General features: G+C 38.4%; 1 protein-coding gene across 5 annotated transcripts in view; it reads right to left on the bottom strand.

Moving 5' to 3' along the window:
* Window positions 1-17,639, bottom strand: part of KCNK2 (potassium two pore domain channel subfamily K member 2) — a 218,583-nt gene that overhangs the window by 33,035 nt on the left and 167,909 nt on the right. For all 5 annotated transcript variants that reach the window (XM_047705671.1, XM_047705673.1, XM_047705672.1 and 2 more), the window contains exon 6: window positions 14,798-14,937. In XM_047705671.1, the coding sequence (XP_047561627.1) occupies window positions 14,798-14,937 (140 nt within the window). The remainder of the gene's footprint in view (window positions 1-14,797; window positions 14,938-17,639) is intronic.

Genomic DNA, 17,639 nt, shown 5'->3' with positions numbered 1-17,639 from the left:
CACACCACGCTACACATGGATGCCAAATATGGACAAATGGAATGTATCTGTAATAGTGACCAAGGTCAAACAAGCAATGATGTAGACAGACACATCTCAAGTTTTTTCTGGGTCAGTTGGCAGTGAATTAGGATGCATGAAAAGACCCACAAATAGACAACAGAATAAGTAGGTTGAACACAGAACACTCATCAAATATTCAATTCTAGAAATCTGACATTTCCCAAGAACTTTTGAAATATTTTTGAGTTCTGTGCTTTCACTCTACCGGACCTACACTTTCGATTCTTGGATTTGGCAAGGTAGGGATTCTTGAAGCAACTTCAAATTTGTATTTCTACAGCTCCTCTACTTTAAGGAACTATTATTTTATAAGATCCAGCTTTAGCATATGACTGTTGAACAGTAAGTGACATTTACGATAATTCTGCAGCTTACACTTATAAAATGGGGGGGGGGGCTATTTTGTAAGGTCGAAACTGCTTATTTAAATAAGAAGGATCCTCTGACTTAACCATTTTTTTCATTAAGCTTCCTACAGAAAACCCATTAATAATGGCATCACCCTTCCGTTGCATGCAAAGACTGTGCGAATCACGTGAGCTTTCCCACCAGTCAAACACGGGGTAACAGAGCCTTTGTCTATCTTGGATAGAAAACTATGTAAAGCATTTCTGAAGCCAGCTGCCATCTTATCACTTCGGATGAAAGAATGAACATGAGAGGTCATCTAGCCCCCAGGCATGGCCGGACTGGCCAAGGAACAGGTCAGAATGCAACTCCAGTAGCTTACTAGTTAGTTCACACTACCCTAAAGATATGATAATCCAGTGTACCTAATGAAATCGCTAACGTAAGAATAATCTTTCAGATTACAAGTCTTTCAGGATGAAAAAGACCTCTGGGTGACCAGGCTAAGCGGCATGAGGACACCTGCTAGCACAACCTCATGAGCCTCCAATCAATGACATCCACCTTCTCAGGAGACCCCTGCCTCAAATTTTGCCTTAAAAACTCTCCCTTGTAAGCCACAGGCAGTTCAGGACTTTTTTTTTTTTTTTTAAGATTTTATTTATTTATTTGACAGATACAGATCACAAGTAGGCAGAGAGGCAGGCAGAGAGAGGAGGAAGCAGGCTCCCTGCTGAGCAGAGAGCCCGATATGGGGCTCGATCCCAGGATCCTGAGATCATGACCTGAGCTGAAGGCAGAGGCTTTAACCCACTGAGCCACCCAGGCGCCCCAGTTCAGGACTTTTGAATGTTAGTTCCCCATTCTTTCAGGCTGTGCCACACCAATGAACACCAGTCTTTCTCCAATGCCAGAGCTCGGTGACAGTTATTATGGTTTGCTGGTCATCGGGCGGACAAACTCTGGTTTGGTTTGGTTACATTTTCATTTTTTGATAGGATTTACACTACAGGATGTAAACACTTTATCCTACAAAACAGGATGTAAACCGGGAACACTTTTCTTCCAGTCAAGCAGGCCAAATATTATCCTCTCAAATTATAAAAACTATAAATAGTTTCTTTTACGTGTAGTCATTAATGACGTACAAATACAAAATATCTAGTTTAGCATGTAAGTGTCTGAAATGGTATCAGTGGTTCTGAAGTTTTTTCGTTTTTTTGTTGTTGTTGTTGTTGTTTTTGGTTTTTTTTAAGAGAGAGAGAGAGAAAACATGAGTGTGGGTTGGGGGTAGGAAGTAGGGGGGGAAGGGGCAGAGGTAAAGAGAGAATCATAAGCAGGCTTCACGCTCAGCACTGAGCCTGACTCAGGGCTCAGTCTTACAACCCGGAGATTGGGACCTGAGCCCAAATCAAGAGTCAGACACTTAACTGAGCTACCCAGGCCCCCTGTTCTGAGGGTTGTTTAGTGTTTAAAATTGTTGAGGGGAGGAGAGGTAGTACAATTTCTTTTCCAAAACTGCTCGTTCAGAATTCCCTGGTGGGTCAAACTGAGTCTCAGATACACCATTTCCAATAATGGGAAGAGAAAACCTGTGCTGTTTGAAATTAACAATGATTTAGAAGCCAGCATTTTTGAGCAAACATTTTCTAATTAAAAAAAAAAAAAAAACAGACAGTAGATTATTTAGCATGATGCATTACAAGCAGCTCTGTTTTCCACTTAGAGATCTTGGAAAACATACCAATTCCTCTTTTAGGACACCATATTAAATTAATTTCATGTTAAGAAAACAGTTTCTCTAAACACTCTCTTCACCTTTAATAAATACTATTATTATGTGTATTTTTCTCTAGAAATAGGTCAGTTATGCACAAATCTCCCTGCCTGCCTGCATTTTTCTTCACTCATGCATACATTTCATTTTTCAAATAAAATAAATGGCCTTCAAATCAGCAACTGTGCAGTTTTATATAGCCTAGAAATTTTAGAAATATTAAAGTCTTCTGGAAAAATTTCCTGGTGCTTAAAATAGTATCAACCACCTATAAGCAATATTTCACATGGGCAGGGGTGGGAGTGGAGGGAACTCTCTAAGGTAACCACAGGGAATAATAAGGATCAATTATTTTAATATAAAACAAAACAAACAACAATAAAGGTATTAAAATTTCCAAGAAGCTTCCGGTCATAAAACCATCACATCAGGAATAAAAATGAAATTTTCCTGACATCTGATTGCAGCTAGAGACTATCTTAAACTAGCTTCTAGCTTGATGGTGTTAAACTTTGTATTTTGGGTTGCCAGGAAGAGGGAGGTATGGAGAGGGTGGCTGGGTGATGGACATCGGAGTCGGAGAGAGTATGTGCTATGGTGAGTGCCATGAAGTGTGTAAGCCTGACGATTTACAGACCTGTAACCCCTGGGGCTAATAATACATTATATGTTAATAAAAAAAAAAAATACTCCATACTGTTTCTTACAGAGTAAGGTATGTTACAGTAATTGCTTAGGTTTTTAAAACTGAAATATAAATAGTTTTAGCTCATTGAAACTTCTAATAGCTTATATGTCAAGGTATTTAATCATGAAATTAATCATCCTTTATATCTTAATTATAACTTATTTGTATCTGTAAGCAATGATAGAATGAATAAAAGTAACCAAAATAAGTACACTTTGTTTCTACTGAAAATGTAAAAAATGAACTAAATTAAAATAGCATTTCTGACTTGCCAGAGAGGAAAGACTAGCCTGTTTCTCTTTTATCACTTAAGAAGTACAGGATACATATTTATTGAGTATCTATTATATGCCAAGGATTGTTTTACGTGATTCTGATGAAGTAAAATTAAAAAAAAAAATCCTTTTCTTATGAACAAGACCTTCTAAAATGAGAATCAGGCAATAAACAATGAAATCTAATTAATGAATGCATCACATAGAATGTTAGAAGTTGGGTAAATATGAAAAAATACAGCAAGGCAAGGAGAATCAAGACTGCTGGGGGTAGAGGAGTTTGGTTGCTCTCAGATGGTATGTGACAAAAAGGTGAATGTTTCTCCCACATACTGGTTACCGCAGCAGCACCTTTTTTTTTTCTTTTTTTTAAAGATTTTATTTATTTGGGGCACCTGGGTGGCTCAGTGGGTTAAAGCCCCTGCCTTCAGCTCAGGTCATAATCACAGGGTCCTGGAGTCGAGCCCCGCATCGGGCTCTCTGCTCAGTGGGGAGCCTGCTTCCTCCTCTCTCTGCCTGCCTTTCTGCCTACTTGTGATCTCTGTCAAATAAATAAATAAAATCTTTAAAAAAAATATTTTATTTATTCATGAGAGACGAGAGAGAGGCAGAAGCAGAGGGAGAAAGCAGGCTCCCTGCTGAGCAGGGAGCCCAATGTGGGACTCAATCACAGGACCTGAGCCAAAGACAGACCTAAACCATCTGAGCAGCAGCACTTTTAATGTGTCAAAGAAGACCACTAAAGCCAAAGATGAAAAAAAATCATTGAACAAATCCTTATGTTAAATGAAACTTTTAAGCATTAATGTAATACTGTTTTCTCTTCAATATGTGATGGTATAAGAAAGATCCTGAGTAGAGAGGCAGCCTTGCAAGGACTATTTTAAAGAAGTAAGAAGCTATAATATTTGCCATTTTGATTATTTTATTTTAATGGGGAAGATTTTTCTTCCCTGAAGTTGTTTTTGAATGGCAATTTGTTTTCATAATTAAACAGTGAAGTTGTTTAAAAAAAAAAAAAAGGCTAGAGGTACTTGGGTAGCTCAGTCACTTAAGCCTCCAACTTCGGATCAGGTGGTGATCCCAGGGTCCAGGATGGAGCCCCGCTTTAGGGTCCAAGCTCGGTGAGGTGTCTGCTTGAGGATTCTCTCTGCCCCTCCCCTTGCTTGTGCTCACATGTGTGCTCTCTTTCTCTCTCAAATAAATAAATAAAATTTTAGAAAAAAAGACTTAAAAATACCAGGAAGTGAGCCTGATAGATAATCCTGGAAAAAAAGCAAAGAGCATTCCTGATGGAGGGAATGGTCAGTGCAAAGACTTTTATGTATAGGTCACCAAATAACATAAAAATACCCTCACTAAAATAAAATGTCCCAGGTTCTCACCAGTAGGCACCAGAATACTGAAGGGACCACCAACACATTACAAACGTTGGCATTTGTGAGAAATACCATCAAGAACATAGTCACGTTTAGGGTGCCTGGGTGGCTCAGTGGGTTAACCTCTGCCTTTGGCTCAGGTCATGATCTCAGGGTCCTGGGATCGAGCCCTGCATCGGGCTCTCAGCAGGGGGCCTGCTTCCCTCTCTCTCTCTGCCTGCCTCTCTGCCCACTTGTGATCTGTCTACAAATGAATAAATAAAATCTTAAAAAAAAAGAGTATCGTCATGTTTATATACACAGCTTCCAGTTTCAAAAATAAATTCCTTTGTATAGTAGGATCTCCCAATATGATTGATTTTCTACTAGGCTTTAGGGCAATATTTCATACAGTTTTCCTCAATAGATAACTAAGTGCTTGTTGGTATAGAGAAATTATGAAAGTTATTGCCAGGGCAGTGATGAATAACCATGTGTAGCAGGGATACTTAGCTATAAGATTTAAGAAGCTTTTTCTTTTTCTTTTTTTTTTTTTTAATTCTAAAGTTGAAAAAAACTGACATTTCAGGGATCATAAGCACCTGATGTTCTGGAGCTAGAGTTTATCCTTGTAAGTTGCATTCATCTCATTATGAAAGTGACTACTTTGGAGAGCATGTTTGTTTCTCTGTCTGTTTTGTTTGTTTAATCACAGACATGTACATCAAGTACCTATCCCCAGTTCTTAGGACAACCTTGCCAGAGGGAGCGATCCAAATGGAGTTGCTTTAGACCAACCCAGTATGATCTGTAATAATTTAAATAGGTATCTCCATTTGGGGGAGAATATGTTTGCATATGTTGTATATTTTTTATATATTGGATGTATTATTATCACATCAATTGGTTTTCTACTGGTTTAGTTTCGGCTCTCAGGAGAGGGAACACCCAAGAGAACAAATTCATCTCGAGTGGTAAACAGAGCCCTACAATATGCCACCAAGCCAGAGTTTTAGGAGGGACACTTGGAGAAGATCAAGGGACTCTAGGAGCAATTTGCTTTGATAATTTAGTATCAAGTTGTCTGCTTCTGCTCTGTAATTCCCTGAGGTATTCCTCAAGAATTCCCCAAAGTTATAGATGGTCTCAGCCTCGTATTAGCTGTATTAGGAATAAAATGAGAAATCTATATCTGTGATTGGTGTGCCGTGGCCCCAGAGAAAGCTTTAGCAGTTATGACATGTCCAGGTAAGGAAAGAACAGGGAAATCCAGAACTACAGTCTGGAGGGACCCCTGACAAGTGTAACGAGGACAGATGTGTGGAACATGAAAGTACAACCAACGGTCTTCAGTTTATACATAATTATACATAATAATAAATTATGCACAATTTTTATATATTTATATATAATATATATTTATAAATATTATATTTCTATAATTATGTATAAAATTATACATAATAAAACATCTACAGTTTATACATAATTGAATGGAATTTTGACAAGTTTTAGCCAAGTGCTAATAAAGCAATATCTAGCCAAATATGATTTTGCCTAATGTGTAGGTCATAATCCAATGTATAACTTATACTATGAAAATTATAAGATTTGTAAAAATTGGTTTGTAAATACAGCTCCTTAGAATAATAGGCTAAACCATATGGAATTGTGATTCTTTTTTTTTTTTTAAAGATTTTATTTATTTATGACAGAGAGAGAGATCACAAGTAGGCAGAGAGGCAGGCAGAGAGAGAGGAGGAAGCAGACTCCTTGCTGAGCAGAGAGCCCGATGTGGGGCTCGATCCCAGGACCCTGAGATCATGACCTGAGCCGAAGGCAGCGGCTTAATCCACTGAGCCACCCAGGTGCCCCTGGAATTGTGATTCTTAAGGTCAAAAATAGTTGAATGTCAATAATATAGTTCAATGTAATAAATTTCAAAAAAAATAAGGATATTTGCTCTTTTCTATCTGTGATTACTTTGGTGTTATGCATTGGTTTTATGAAACTCAACATCAGTTCAAGATTCTTTCTTCTAGAAAGTTTACACATAGAACAGATTCAATATCACTGTACGGAATCCTGAATGACTATATAGTCCTGAATGACAGCAGAGATTGCTTCTTTACAGAAACAGGACTATCTGGTTTCTGTACAATTTAAAGTCCACCTATAGTCTCCTTAAAAAACAGGTTGCTTCAACTGTTACCTTGATGCTTCTGTTCTAACAGAACCACTAATGAATCTTAAATAATATAAAAACAGATAACATCGTATCTTAAATATTATAAATTCAGACAATATACCAAAGTCCATCAGATTTGGAGACTAATACAAAATTCACCAAATATGAGCACAAGACATAAAATTTTAATCCTCCAAATTATTATCCTCTTTCCTTGAATTAGAGCAATGTTTATGTTTTACAAGATTAGTCAAAATAGAGGAAGTTATAATCTCTAGCAAACAGCCCCTTATTTTAGTGCCTTAAAGCAAGGATGGTTTATCTCTCACTCAGGCTAATCGCCCTCATGTCAGCAGTGGCCTCTGCTCACAGTGTTAGTTAGGGACCCAGGCTAACACTGTACCATGGTCTCCTAGGGTCATTGTGTGGGAGGCAAGTACACTCTTGGGGGCTCACAGGTGCAATTAAATCTTCTTGTTTGGCTCATATCAGTTCTGGGCACAGGTCATTGGCCAGAACTATTCCAATGGCTCACCAACCACAAGGGGAAGAGGAAGTGTAATTCTCCCATGTGTCTGGAAGGAGAGACACATATTTCATGAACAGCACTGATGGACTAACACTTTTACTGGAAGAAGAACAGGGAATCTTCCCTGTTTGGAAACAGATTTTATCTCTCTCTGTGTGTGTACACACACATCATCCTTCATGGGAAGCCATTCTTTTAGTTCAAATCAAGTTTAAGGAGGAAGAACTAACAAATTCCTTTACTACAATTAGGATATCCTGCACTGAACACTAAACAAATCACCACACTTTGTTGCAAAAGATAATCAAATAATCCCTGATTAAACTTCAAAGTGGGCCCCCTACTCAGCTCCCAACAACCACAAACAAATATTCTTTTAGGAAGAGCCATCTATGAAGAGGAACTAAAAACAAATTTATTTTGTTGATCCATCTTTGAAAACACACTTGCTTGTGTTCTCAGTAAACACAACTTTGATGTTTTGTAAAATCTGATTGATTTTAGCTCTGCATACAGGCAAGCACAATACTTTGGTTTGAGGAAGAAAGTCCAAAAACAATTTTGAAAGCAAAGTTCACGGTGACCACTTTTCTTAACACAAATTCTCAGAACAGATAACAGTATCAAAACAGTCAAAAGAGATAACATTATATCTTGATGCATTAAATCCCCATAATATGCTCTCTAGCGAAAGGAAATAAAATTACTTATAGTGCTTTGAGGCAAAAACTATTAACTTAAGTTATTTTCCTATTATGTACAAATGAATAGGAAAAAAATTACTCTGAATTTCCATTATGAGAGGACATTCCGTGAAATACCTGGAGCAAAAAGAAGTTATAATTTAGAAATAGTGAGGGTTCAATCTAAAAGCGAGAGAGAGAAAAAAAAGAAAGGAATCTTCCCGCATTTTTTTTTTAAATTAAAATTAAGCTCTTCTTTTCTGGTTTAATAAGAGGAAAAATACAAATAGATTCTGCCTCAGTCCATACATCAAGACAATAGAAATCTGCAGCTCTAATTTAAGAAAAGACTTAAAATAATAGTAGTCTGAGTAGATTTAAGGAACATTTAATGCAGGACCTAGTTTTCAAGTCCAGAGAACATGCAATATACTTGAAAAATTCTTGCACTCAGTTTTTCCTAGACTTTTCACATGGTGTCTGGGTTTGGGATTAAGTTCTAGCAATATACATAACCTGAATGTTTTCTTGTTTACCTTTTCTTTTATGTTTACTTTTTATTTCAACCGGATGAGATGCTAGGACATATAAGCATTCATAGCATTTCCGAAAAATATAGGATAATACCTAGATGATAGCTTTAGGGTTTTATAGGATTCTTTGATTTGGGATGGTAATTTGATACTAATTTCTTCAGAAACCCAGGAGGAAAAGAACAAGCATCTAGTAAGCACTTAGCCACATCCCACACTCTACCCACTAAATCTTTATAAAGCAGCCTCATAAAGGAGTTTAAATCTCACTTTATTAGAACATGGAGATTCCAACAGAGTAGGGATTTTGGTGAACTTTGCAAAGCGAGTAAATAGTTAAGATAGTATTAAATCTCAGTTCTAAGGGCTCCAAAGCCCATGCCCTTTTTGGAAATCATAGAAATGATATCCACTCATTTAAAGGAATGTTCAAACTTTAGATTTCAAGAGATCACTGACTTGTACCATAGCACAATGAGTGACCAGATGAAATCCACAAAACCCTTTTCTATAGCTACAAAGATGGGTCGGATTTGGGTACTTATTTGTAATGTGTTGATATTACCTACCTATAAAATAATAAGAAAAAAATAGCAACACAATAATATATACCTAACTTTTTTAGGCACTTGGGAAGCAGCATAGCCAAAAAAAAAAAAGGCAGTTTAGCAAAAAGGTTGGGTCATGGAGTCAAGCCATCTGTGTTGATGACTAATTTTACCACTTTAATAACTAATTCTACCACTTTTAAGCTTTATAACCTTAAGCAATCATTTTACCTCCCTGTGCTTGCTTCCTTATTAGCAATTATATTTAACAGCTGAGCTGTCTCATTTAATATTAAAAAAGAAATAAGGCATATTCTAGGAAACAAGTACTTCCATTTTCACCATTCTGAAATCCCTTTTTTTAAGCATATATTTTGACTGGTAAGAGCCTCCTAACACTGGACCTGCAAAGGTTCATGGAATGCAATATAATCCTGGGATGGTCTAGAGACATAATTTGGGGTCTTGAGTCTACATAAAATTTCATAAAATTCCATAAAATTCACCATCCATAAAATTCACTTAGAAATTAGACACATTACTGGTTGGTGTATAAGAGTTACTCTTGCCTCAAAGCATAATTTAAGTTTTACATTGTTATTTGTTCTTTTATTTATCTTTATTTTCCTTTCCAAATTCCTATTTACTAATACTAAATAAGTAATAACTTGCCCAGCTGAGACTCAACCTGGAATGAGAAGGACCTTTCGCTTCAGCACAACCAAGCAGAGTCAAATAAAGACCAGCAGATGAACCTCAGAGACTGACTGCTCTGAGCTTTTCCCCAAAGCATAGTGAGGGACACCTCCCTCCCCACAGGATCGAAAAGAAGGGACCATTAGATCTGCCTTATTTTAAGTGACACATCATGATACCGTTGGCATTGATTTTATTTTATTGTTACTCTTTAGGCAAAGAGTTATATGCACGGAAATATAAACCTGCAAAGTCTTACGATCACTGTATATTGTGCCCATAGTCCAACTTTAGTTATTTACCACTACTTGAGCATCTCAACAGAGAACGACAAAAATACACCAAGAAAAAATTTGAACTGAACAGTAATGCCACCCCCCACCCCCACCTGATGCTGGAAATCAAAGCAACACCTGATACATGCTGTTTAAAGGTTAAAGAAAGGAAGGGAAGGGAGGGAGGGTGGAAGGGAGCAAAGAGAATGGAAAAAGGTAAAAGCAGGCTATTTTAGGAATTAATCAAAGACTAAGTGCCTTCTTAGTCAAAACTCCTTTTTCCATCTCTAGAAGAAAAGTAAAAGCCAACATTATAAGGATCAGTTAGGAAATACATCACCTGTGGAGTCTTCCCAAAAAAGACATCAGCCTGAAATTAGTACCAATGAAGTTACTCCCAGACCTAATACAGCACTCATCATACAGGACTTAATAAGTAATTTTTAAATGAATGATTTAGGAATCAATTAGATGTTAAATAATCTCCCAGCTGGTCTCCATGCCTCCAGTCTTTTCCCTGTCCTGCCAATCTGATGCTGCCATTCCACAGCTCACCTCCCTCCCTCTCACTGTCCATACTCACCACGTATGCATGCCCAGCAGGACCCAGGATCAGGGCGGTCAAAATGCTCAACCCCATGCCCCGCCATGCACATAGCTTTCTGTCACTTGTGGTCCAAGGGCTCCTATTTCCATTAAAAACACTGACTGTTGGCCTTGGGAATTGTGCTTGATGTGCCCAAAGGCCCATCTTAGAATATACCCATTCCATGGCACAATCCCAGGAAGCAAGATTTACACTTTTTTTTTTCCTATAGGAGTGACACTCCTGGAGCACAACCTCATGGGAATTCTTGTGACTTCTCTGTTTTATGTTCCATTCCTTTTATCCCCCGTGTCTTTAGCCCTTCTGATCATGATAATCATCCTTTCTTCAAAACCTCAATTCATCTGTCCCTCCAACAGATCCTACTGTGAATCAATGTATTTGAATACATTATTTGCTGAATAGTCCTTTATGGTCCCTGCATTTCACCCCAACCCCCTTAAATGAAGGTATTACACCAGGTTCCATGTTTAACTCTACTGTTGACTTACTTGACAAATCCCAATTAGGTGAATTTATTTGCACTCACAGCTTACACTGTCATTTATGTAGTGATGAACACCCCCCCCCCCCAATTATCTCTCCAGCTCCCATCCTTCTAACTTTGTTTACATTCACATTAGCCCCCTGACACCCAACACATCCTTCCATCACAACATGTTCAAAATGACATCTTCATTCCTCCCTTAGAAGCTCTCATCTTCCTGGCTTTTGTAATTCCATCCAAAGCCAGAACCATGGAGGTCACTCACCCTCCTTTTCTCTTTACTGCCCAAAGCTAATGGGTTACCAAGTCCTATTCCTTTGATCCCCCAAATGTTTTTGAAACCCCTCCCTTCATCTCTGTCCCCCTGCCACCACAGAGACTTCGTTCTGTACTACCTAGACTCCTCCACTAACCTCTCCCGAGTGATTTCCCTGCATCCAACTTTGTTCCTAATCCATCTTCCTCAATGTTGACACGATCACTCATTCCACTTACTTCCAATCCTTCAGAGTCTCCTTCAGGTTTTCAGAATAAAGGCTAACTGATTTCAAAGGGCAGCCGAGCCTTTCCTAGTCAAAGCCCTTTTCCCATAAGGAATAATAGAAAGTGGTCTGCTGCTACCTTTCTAGGACTCCGGCTGCAAATGCTCTACACTTGCCATCCTGGACAGGAAAAAGGGCTGTCAAGTCCCAGCTCTTTCATAAAAGCGAGACCTCCCCATCCCGATGGATAGGTCTGGAAAAGACCCACCAGCTAAGCAGCAGACGAAAACCGTCTTCCTCCATATTCTCAGGGCCCTGGGGCAAACTAAGTTCCAGGCACAGTCTTGCAAGCCTTCCAGCACCACAGCTTCCCAACCCAAGGCGGTTTTCTGACTTAGACGGGAGGCCAACCTGCTGGCATGAGCATCTCCGTTAGCATGAACCCCTCCAGAGTGTAAAACAGATGACATTGGTAACGACGTGATGCTGGCCTGTCCACTCGCTGCGGCCAGCTGTCAGACAACACTGGCGTGCAAGGCAGGGGTGGGGGCTGGTCTGTGGGGGTGTCTGTTTCACATATAGACAGGAACACTCCAGACACGGGAACGTATACACTGATCAATACAAGACCTATGCAGAAATCACAGGCTTTTCAAACAAGGCCTGTAAACAGTAGAAAATGATGCATAATAAGGAGGCACTATTCTGTGCTTGTTTCAAAATTTCCCTTCTGACTTTTGTGGTCACATTTTTCTTTTTATAACACCTGCCTCAGAGAGTGGTTTTATTGTATTATCCAGAATACCTAAGTAATCTTTATTTTCTAAATGGAAACATCATTTCCTCAGAAGAGGGTACATGGCTTAATAGAAAAAGATAATTAGTCATACAATTCTTGTTGAACATGTGCCTACTCTCCATTAAACTTTCAAAAATAATGAGACAAATAAACACTTTTACAGAAACTCATGTGTCTCCATGGAAAAAGGATTGAGGTCATTATTATTTCCCTTGAGGATTGCAGATCAGCTATAATTATGTGTGACATTTTGAAACAATGCTGTCTTGCTTCAACTAACCATTTCTTCTGCAAATATTTCAGATGGATCAGGTATACCAAAATATTTTATTCCCATACGTTCATCAAAAATGATTTTTCCTTATTTCTAACCATATTTTCATTAAAATTAGTCCTTACTTCCATTATTATTGGAAACAAAATATATTTTAATATTAACAAACCCAGAAATAAGGCCATATGTGATTAGATGTATATTTTTATACTCAACTGATTTGGTTGAAGAATATTTTTAAAATATATAACAGACATTATTAGGTAAAATATTTTCAATCAGGGAAAGCATGTGTTTTAATATCACCTGGAAATTTAATGCTATATATTATTTTGCATATTTTATATTAGTTATATTTTTAATAGAATTTCAAGTTATCAAAAATATGTAGCATTTTTATTCCTAAGACTGAGAGCTAGACATAACCTTGTTGCTTCTGAACATGTAGGCAGTTTGTAAAGGTTACGGTATCTGGAATGGTTTAGGGACAGGAGGTAAGGAACACACGGTGAACCGTCACCCGGCCTGCACGTCCATCTGCATAAAGGTGACAACTAGAATGTATCTAGTTGTATTTTATTTAATTATACCCTTTCAGGAGTTATTTCAAAATAAAATGATCGAATAATCCCTCTTTCATCGCTGTAGACATTTTTTGTAGTATTTCTGTTTATAAAACCTTTGGCTCTGATCATCTATAGATCAGTTATAAATTGTACCTTTCTTTCTGTTGAATCTGTAACTCCATTCTGTCATCTCCCTAAACTGGATTATAAATAAGTAACAAAACAAACATCTGCTCAAACTGGTGGCTCCATTTTAATAGGCTCAACCGACCAGAGCAGCTGCAGCCCTCGCTCCAGGAGGGCTCCCAGGAACTTTCTGCTCGTGGCCTTTACTCACACAAGCTTTCTACAGATGTGGTGGCCAGAAACCACATGTGACTCCAAAGGTTAGGCAAAAGCTCAAAGACTTATAATATGAAAAAAAAATTTACTACTTTTCAGTGTTTAAAAACCTGAAAGCACAGTGACCCACCTCATACTTCTGTTTGAGAATCATGGAGATCAGGCAGAGGAAAGCACATGAACTTGTTTTTCATGCTAAGTAAGCCAGGTAATGTAGGAATTTCACTTTATTTCAAAAGGATGGTGTTCTGGCCCAAAATGTGTCCTCTAAAGGTGCATAAGTTGAAGCCCTAAACCCCCAGTGGGATGGTCTTTGGAGATGGAGCCTTAAGCAGGTAATTAAGGTTAAGTGAGGCCATAAGACGGCATTCCTGAGTCTACAGGGCTGATTGACATCCTTATAAGAAGAGGAAGAGCCACCAGAGTGCTTTCTCCATGCAGGTGCACAGAGAAAAGAACATGTAAAGGCCACAGGGAGAAGGCAGCATCTGTAAGCTAAGGAGAGAGATCTGACCAGAAACTAACCTTGCTGGCATCTTGACTATGAACACTTAACTGATAATATTTCTGGGCCTGTAAATATGAAATCCAAATGTAATTTCCAAAGTATAAAATTTCAAAAACAAGATTAAAATCTTAAACTTTCTAAAACTTTATGTGTCAAAATTCTAATGTTCATTTCTAGATGTATAGCTGTATAAGATGGGGAAGACAGTATCTTTTTAACACCTGAAATCTGTACACAGGGCACTTGGCCGTAACTCAAAGCTTTGGGCACATATGTATACATACCTGTGTGCACTTGCACACATTTAAGATATAAGAAATATAAGATATAAGGATATAAGAAAGAAGGAAATAATTCAATATAGTAAAAAGATTCAATATTATATGATACATTCACTTTTCCATGCTACTGACATTTTCACATAAGTATTTTTCTATTGTGTTTCTCTTTGTGGAATAACATTTGCCTTTGCCCTTAAGGAAAAAAGAAAAAAAGAAATGAAACAAAAGAAAAAGGAAGAAGAAATAGCGAGGAAAATATTTTAAATTACATCTTTTTTTCATTATAAATTAGCCTCAGCACCTGGTACATAGGGGTGTTTAGCAAGTATCTGTTACCCGAATTACACTTAATATACAGCAAATTCACACCAAACATAAATCTTAAAAATCTTAAATAACATCTATTTTTAAAAATGTCAAAAAAGATGAAAAATAATGTTTACGGAATTAGCTCAAGAGGAGTGTTTTTTGCACACTCCTTCACTCTTACCTCTTCCTTTGTCTTTTTGGATATTACTCGGAGCCAGTCTCCAATCATGCTGAGGACAGCAGCAAAGTAAGCAAGTCCTACAAGGATCCAAAACCAGACGACAGGCTTGTAGAAGTCTAGGTATTCAATATCTGATCCACCTGTGTGGGAAAACAAAGAACGAAATCACTTTCACTTATGAAAGTGAACAATATGGATAACTTGTTAAAAGTATCTGCTGAATTGTGGCTACGCAACGGAAATCCTGTCGATCGGTCCACATAATTTTCTTCATATGGATTCTTTCCTGTCCTTATCTATTTTTCAAGAAACGGTCACTATTTTTAAGTTTTTATTTTAATTCCCAGTTAGTTAATATCCAAGTGTTAGATTCAGTCACTAGGTTCTTTTTTTTTTTTTTTTAAGATTTTATTTATTTATTTGAGAGCAAGACAGTGAGAGAGAGCATGAGGGAGGAGAAGGTCAGAGGGAGAAGCAGACTCCCCATGGAGCTGGGAGCCCGATGTGGGACTCGATCCCGGGACCCCGGGATCATGACCTGAGCCGAAGGCAGTCATCCAACCAACTGAGCCACCCAGGCGTCCCAAGTCACTAGGTTCTTAATGAAACCTTTCATACATCTCCAGGTCATCATGAGTTTCCTTTGTTCTGTTTTTTTTTTGTTTGTTTGTTTTAAGATTTTATTTATCTATTTGACAGACAGAGATCACAAGTAGGCAGAGAGGCAGGGAGAGAGAGAGGGGGAAGAAGGCTCCCTGCTGAGCAGAGAGCCTGATGCGGGGCTGGATCCCAGGACCCTGAGATCATGACCCGAACTGAAGGCAGAGGCTTTAACCCACGGAGCCACCCAGAAGCCCCTAAATAAACCTTTCTCAGATGCTTTTTCTTTTTTTTTTTTTTTAAAGATTATTTATTTATTTGACAGACAGAGATCACAAGTAGGCAGAGAGGCAGGCAGAGAGAGGGAGGGGGAAGCAGGCTCCCCACTGAGCAGAGAGCCCGATGTGGGGCTGGATCCCAGGACCCTGAGATCATGACCTGAGCTGAAGGCAGAGGCTTTAACCCACTGAGCCACCCAGGCGCCCCTGTTCTTTTTTTTTTTTTTTTTTTTTTTTAATTATAATCTGCCTCAACTAGCCTAGTACTTAAGTATTCCAAGTGTACTCATTTCTCTACTATAACAACTAAAAGACAGAAATGACACTTTTTTGGGTATGCATTTAACTTCTCATATTTACATTACTGCCAATCATCAATTCATGCAAACCAATCAAAAGTCAACCTGGTCAGAAAGTGGTTCTTATTCTAAAATCACCAATACAAGGGATTGATAACAAATGCCTGAGGCAATGCCTTGGTGGGCTAATCCGAACAAACAGTAATTTGCAGGTAATACCGCCATCCATTAGTTTCTGACTTTTCAGAGGAATTCCTATGTATGTCACATATTTAAATCCTTGGCTCTCAAGAAAAAAATTAGCCAAGGAGCTCTTCTGCTTTACTCTAACCTTTGCTACTTCTCCATCCATCTGATACAGAAACTACACCTATGAGAATCTGAATACACTTCAGCACATATTAATGGGGCACTTAGTAACTCCCCAGCACTGCAACAGTGACTTCTCTTCAGAAGAGAGAGAACAAGTCTCTCTCTTGAGAAATTCATAATTTACCCTGAAAAAGCCTCACACAGACAATTGTTCATAATGGGGTAGATCAAGTGACAGCAAGAAAGAATTTTAAAAAGTGCTTACGAGAGGACATGGAAAAAATGATTTGTTTTTACTTCTGAAAGGGGAAAGGTGAGAAGAAAGGGAGTCTTCAGTAATAAAGATCAAAACAGAGAAAAATCCAGTGTAAAAATATACGACATATTCAAAGGACTTTTGGTAGATAATGTTACATATGGATGGGAGCCAGGGAGTAGATGGGTAGAAGAGAGGAATCTAGAAAAAACGAGTTGTATCAGGTTGTAAAAACTTGCTCCTGATGAGATGGGCCATAGGTAGAGTTTACAGGTGGTAAGTCTTCTGTTCATGTTTGACTGTATACGTGGGAAGACCCAGCAGCAAAGAAGCAAGGTTGATAAGAAGTCCCATGAGAAACTTTTGTTCTGAACTAGCCAAGGGTTTACTGTGCCTGAGTTAGGGCTGGATGGAAAAGAAAAGGCAGTAGAGGCAGCATTAATCAAGGAAGGGCTCTAGGATGACCAGAGTCCCTCTGTCCCTCCTCCCAACAGAGGAGAGGATACTAGCAACTGAACAGGAAACACAGGGGGAAGGAACAGTGACTAAAAAAAGGGGAGGGAAGGGGGCCTGGCCGGCTCAGTCAGAAGAATACTGACTCTTGATCTCGGGGTTGTAGGGTCGAGCCCCACTTTAGGTATAGAGATTAATAAAATAAGTAAACTTAAAAAAAAGTAATTGAAACTGCTACATGATAGGTTTAAAGTGCTTGAGGACCAGCAAATGGAGGTAGGCAGCAGGATCCTTAAATAAAGATCTAATGCCTAATGGGGCAGAGTGAGAGATAAGGACTGTAGTAAGAACAACGCAGAGATGGGATGCTGAGAGGGGTCAGGGATGTACTCAGTTCACAAAGATCCAACCCACACATTCAGAAGAACATTATACATTAATAGCAAGTATACATTAAAGTCAGACACAAAATACTGAATGTAACATGACTATAAATTAGACTTTCAGTTGCCTGCAATGACATTTTCAAATATCAAAGGGTCAGGGTAAAAAGAGAACATTTTCCTATCAGGCAAGTAATATGAACAGACCAAGGTTCAGCTTGCTTTTGGGACAAAAAATAATTTTAGAAACACAGTTTCCAA

This window comes from Lutra lutra, chromosome 15 (genome assembly GCF_902655055.1).
Source record: "Lutra lutra chromosome 15, mLutLut1.2, whole genome shotgun sequence".
Taxonomy (NCBI): domain Eukaryota; kingdom Metazoa; phylum Chordata; class Mammalia; order Carnivora; family Mustelidae; genus Lutra; species Lutra lutra.
The sequence above is the reverse complement of the archived record's forward strand: the minus strand, read 5'-3'. Positions and strand labels throughout refer to the sequence as shown.